Here is a 4,575-nt window from a genome sequence, read left to right as displayed (position 1 = left end):
ATCTATAAAAGCGATCTCATCGGCGCTACACTTGAGCATCCCTGCTTATGGTGCTCGATTTTTCTAACTCAACAACGGTCCTCGTGCTCTTGAAAGTATGAGGCCATCCACTTAATAATGGGCCAAGATGTGGCATGCCTAGAGTGGAGAGCTTCCACTCCCTAACCGCTCAGGTATTATCAAGTTCAATGTCCGTTGCAGCAACTTGACCACCTTGAGGATTTGGAGTTGGAATCTCGAACGAACCACTTTGCTTTCATACATGAATCTTGCTCGTTCATTTTTCTCCAAATGAAGGGCTTTGACAATCATTTTCGGAAATACGGACTTTTACACTCTTGCCGAAAGTGAAACTTACAACTTGCTAACCTAGGAAATAATGACCAGACGACCAGGCGCCACAATGCTGCCTCTAACATATGTTTATATAAGACTCACTTACATCCCATCCGTTATATAAATCACACAAGCAAAATCTTGACGAACAAATCAATTTAGACCATCTGCTCTTCTTTTGTGTCAAATCTGCCGCAGTCATGACCACTATGAAAGTTGCCCAATTGGTGGAGGCAGGAAAGCCTCTAACAACAACTACAATCGAAAAGCCGATTCCAGGACCAAAAGATGTTCTTGTCAAAGTCGAGGCTGCCTGTCTTGTTCCAAATAGCGCCAACATCATTAAAAATGCACCGAGTCTACACCACACTTTGCCCGAGATGCCGTGCGTTTTCGGCCTCGATGCTGCCGGTGTCATTGAGGCTGTAGGAAAAAATGTTGTCGGATTGAAGGTCGGGGATCGAGTTTACGTTGATCCACACATATCTTGTGGCAACTGTAAACAATGTCGTAAGGGTGAGTGAAACCTGTTTCTCGTGAATACCCTTCTCATTTGCTAAACAGAAAAACAGGAAGGAGGGACCTATGCAACTGGGGATGCTTGCGTGCCTACTTCGGTAGAGCATCACCAGAAGGGCGGGAAATTCTTAAGCAATATCCTATTGGTTCGCTTTCACAATACTTGCTCTCGCCTGATGCGAACATCGCTGTGATTCCTCCGTCAATCAATATCAATACTGCAGCGAGATTTGGGTACATTGGTACCTCCTATGCAGGTCTCAAGAAATGTGGAATGGGTCCAGGAAAAACTCTCCTCATCAATGGTGTAACAGGTACCCTAGGATATGCGGCAGTAGCCATAGCTCTAGGTCTTGGTTGCACAAAAATTCTGGGAATTGGAAGGAACAAAGAACGTCTCGCTGAGGTTGAGGGAATGGCCACGAAGGGTCGAATTGTTGTTCGTTCCAGTGAAGATGATGGAGACATTCTTGAATGGATTAAAGAACAAACAAATGGATTTGGTACCGATGGTCTTTACGATTGTCTTGGTAATGGGGGTGATGCAAATGGTACCAGCAAATTTATCAGCTCGGTGAAACGTGGCGGAAGAGTGGCATTGGCTGCTGGTGGTGTTGGAGGCAATATAACTCACTCTTATATTGAAGCTATGCTACACGATGTTAGTGTCAATGGCACATTGTGGTTCACTAGTGAGGAGATAGATGAGGCTATTGAGTTGATTGGTGCCGGCGTCATTGACTTCTCATTCCTCCAACACAAATTTTTCTCCTTGGACGAGGTTAATGCGGCTTTCAAAACTGTAGGGGATCGTCCTGGTGGAGCTATCAACGTCATTGTACAACCACATGCATAGAGCATATGAGGATCTCATAGGAATGACTTGGATTACTATCACGGAGCTAAGCTATTTATGCACAATTAGTAAGAATAACAGCTGAAACCCCACCACAAGATTCATTCATTTTCATTTATCTCCCACTTGTGCAACTAAACATAGCATTTGCACAAGACTATCACGCGATTTTTGAGATGTAAAATTAAAATTAAAATACAATAATGTTAAAGTGAATGGTTCCTGCGTAGCACGTGCACAGGGCACTAGTCCTATTAGGACTAGATTGAGAAGCTCTCTGTAGGAGAGCTTCGCATTTCCGTAGAACTAAGAAAATGGGTGATTCATGTAAAAGGCCAATATAGCCTCAGTTCTGCCCTATCAGCTTCCCACTATTCCCTGTGTAAGGTCATTCCTTTTAACAAATAACAATATTTGGTATATTGCAAAACTCCGATGAACTGGGAGGTATTCTGTTATTAGTTACAAACTTATCGTGCAAAGCAAAATATCTGATTGAAAGAAGAATTTTTTGATTATTTCACTTTGAATTTTGCTTCTATTCAGGGAGCGGAGCGTCTGAGATGGCTGCGGAACGCCAAGCCCTCCATTATGTAAGCCTAGTATTCTACTTTTGGGCCATCCCCTGATATAGGCTATCTTTTTATATCAAAAATAACGATATTTACTTATTAATAATTTAATAATTAATAAATAAAATCAATTGAAATTTTGATTACAAAATTATTATATATTTATAAGTAGTTCTTGAAAATTTCAAATTTTTTATAATTTTATTGATCGAAATCTTAATAATTGGAATATTAATTTTTAATTTATATAAAATTTATATACAAATTTAAAAATCTTAGATAAGTTTTTAATAAAAATTATTAAAAATAAAATATAAATCTTTTTAAAAATATTAAATTATACATTATTCGGAAATTTATTATTACAATAAATAATTTAATAATAAAATATTTATATAAAAGATTATTCAACTTAAAGAAATTATTGATTATAAATCATTTTTTGTTATTAAAGATTTACTTTTTTTTAAAATTCTGATTAACGTGGTTTATCAGCAGTCCGCCTATATCACTAGTCCGTCTACTTTTTAATTATTTAACCACTTCAAATTCTAATTAGTTAATTATAACTTATTCAATTGATTCAAACTATTAAGAATCTAATAATCTAAGATCTATTATATCATTTTGACAAGTTCTTGAATTATGATCAGTCTTTCCGCATTTACTACAACATCGACTAGTAGATGATTTCCTATTAGAATTTCCCTCATTTTGACGCTCATCATATTGAATCTGATTATCAATCTCTTGTTATGATAATATATCTTCAATTTCTTGTTCAGTAAATACTCCTTTGTGACGGAAATCCCTGCTTTCCTCCCACCTTTATTATATAAGAAACCTCAGGTACATTAACCATGTCCACACATGATACGATTACTCGAGATTAGTATGCGATTTAGGTGACCTGAGGATCAGATCCGGACAAGTACTAGGTATCAATGGTTATCGGTAAAGTAAGATCATTGGAGGAATAAATATGACTTCTTTTTGCCTAGCCATTGCGGCTAGGCCATTCATTTGTGTATATATAGAGTAGCTATCCCCATCTACAGGTGCTCTTCACCTGTAGATTCTAAGTTAAATACAATTGCTGGTCTATAAACACCCTTTTGGTCACATCCTTTATTATATAATTGAATTTTTTTAATATATCAACGTTTACTTAATGCTTTATTTGCTTTTCGAAATATACGATTCTCAATATTCAAAAATATAATTTCATATATCAATCTCTTTATATCTTTAACTAAAGCTTATATAGTCTCAAATATAAATGTAGAAGAGCTTGATTGATGACAAGCCATTCGAGCTTTTATTAGAGTTGATTATAAGAGAGTTTCAATTGGATTGTGAGGGATTTGAGAGATTCTGTTAAAAGGAATGACCTCACACAGGGAATAGTGGGAAGCTGATAGGGCAGAACTGAGGTAATATTGGTCTAGTAGGTTAATCTCTCTTCTAAGTTCTACGGAAGTGCGAAGCTCTCTGTAAGAGAGCTTCTCAATCTAGTCCTAACAAGACTAGTGCCCTGTGCACGTGCTACGCAGGAACCATTCACTTTAACAACTTATAATTTATAATTTATATATATTATTATTATAATCTTTTAAAATTCTTTTTAAATGTGACGGAAAAGTCGTAAACGGAGTCAATTCAATTATTTAGAATCTAAAACTAAAGAACTAAGAAGATTCTAAGTAAGAAGGTCTTTATATACAGGGCTAGTGCTGTCACACTCAAGAATACTGGGTAAAGTATCTTGTATTAGAAAATACTAAGCTAAGGAGAAAAGAAGAAGGAAAACAAGAGTAGAGAGTTTTCCTATGATTAAATACAAACGGGGCATGCCACGTGACCCGGAGGTGTGAGGCGTCACAAGTGCACGTGAGCCACTAGTGGGTAACAACCGTCACGTAACATAAAGTATAAAAAATATAATTTAATATTTTTTAAATAGTTTTTAAAATTTAAAATAAATAGAATTTATAATAAAAATACACTTTAAATGATTTTTAATTAAATTAAAAATCAGAATATTGTTACGAGGTTTGCCGTCTAGATCACGTGGAAGTGCTCTAGGCTCTCGAGGTGGTTTATAACTAGGCGTCAAGCTGTTACGACGGGCTACACAGCTACCAAGACACGTGATCACAAATGATCAGTAGTGATCATTAAGGATCACTAAGGATCACGATATAGGTGATCACTAATGATCATGAAAGATCACCAGTAATCATAGAAGCATGAAGGACTATATAATCAAGATGGATTCCTTTGTATAGAGCT

The 4,575-nt window shown here is 36.3% G+C and overlaps 1 protein-coding gene across 1 annotated transcript; it reads left to right on the top strand.

Annotated features, from left to right (window-relative positions):
- Nucleotides 1–536: 536 nt before the first annotated feature.
- SS1G_12359 (hypothetical protein) lies at nucleotides 537–1,711 on the top strand (the record flags this gene model as incomplete). Its single annotated transcript, XM_001587279.1, has 2 exons — nucleotides 537–852; nucleotides 909–1,711. The coding sequence occupies 2 exons, from the start codon at nucleotides 537–539 to the stop codon at nucleotides 1,709–1,711; spliced, it is 1,119 nt and encodes a 372-aa protein (XP_001587329.1).
- Nucleotides 1,712–4,575: the final 2,864 nt, after the last annotated feature.

The sequence above is a fragment of the Sclerotinia sclerotiorum genome, genomic scaffold (genome assembly GCF_000146945.2).
Source record: "Sclerotinia sclerotiorum 1980 UF-70 scaffold_19 genomic scaffold, whole genome shotgun sequence".
Taxonomy (NCBI): Eukaryota; Fungi; Ascomycota; class Leotiomycetes; order Helotiales; family Sclerotiniaceae; genus Sclerotinia; species Sclerotinia sclerotiorum.
Note: the sequence above shows the minus strand (reverse complement) of the source record. Positions and strands in the feature narration are given on the sequence as shown.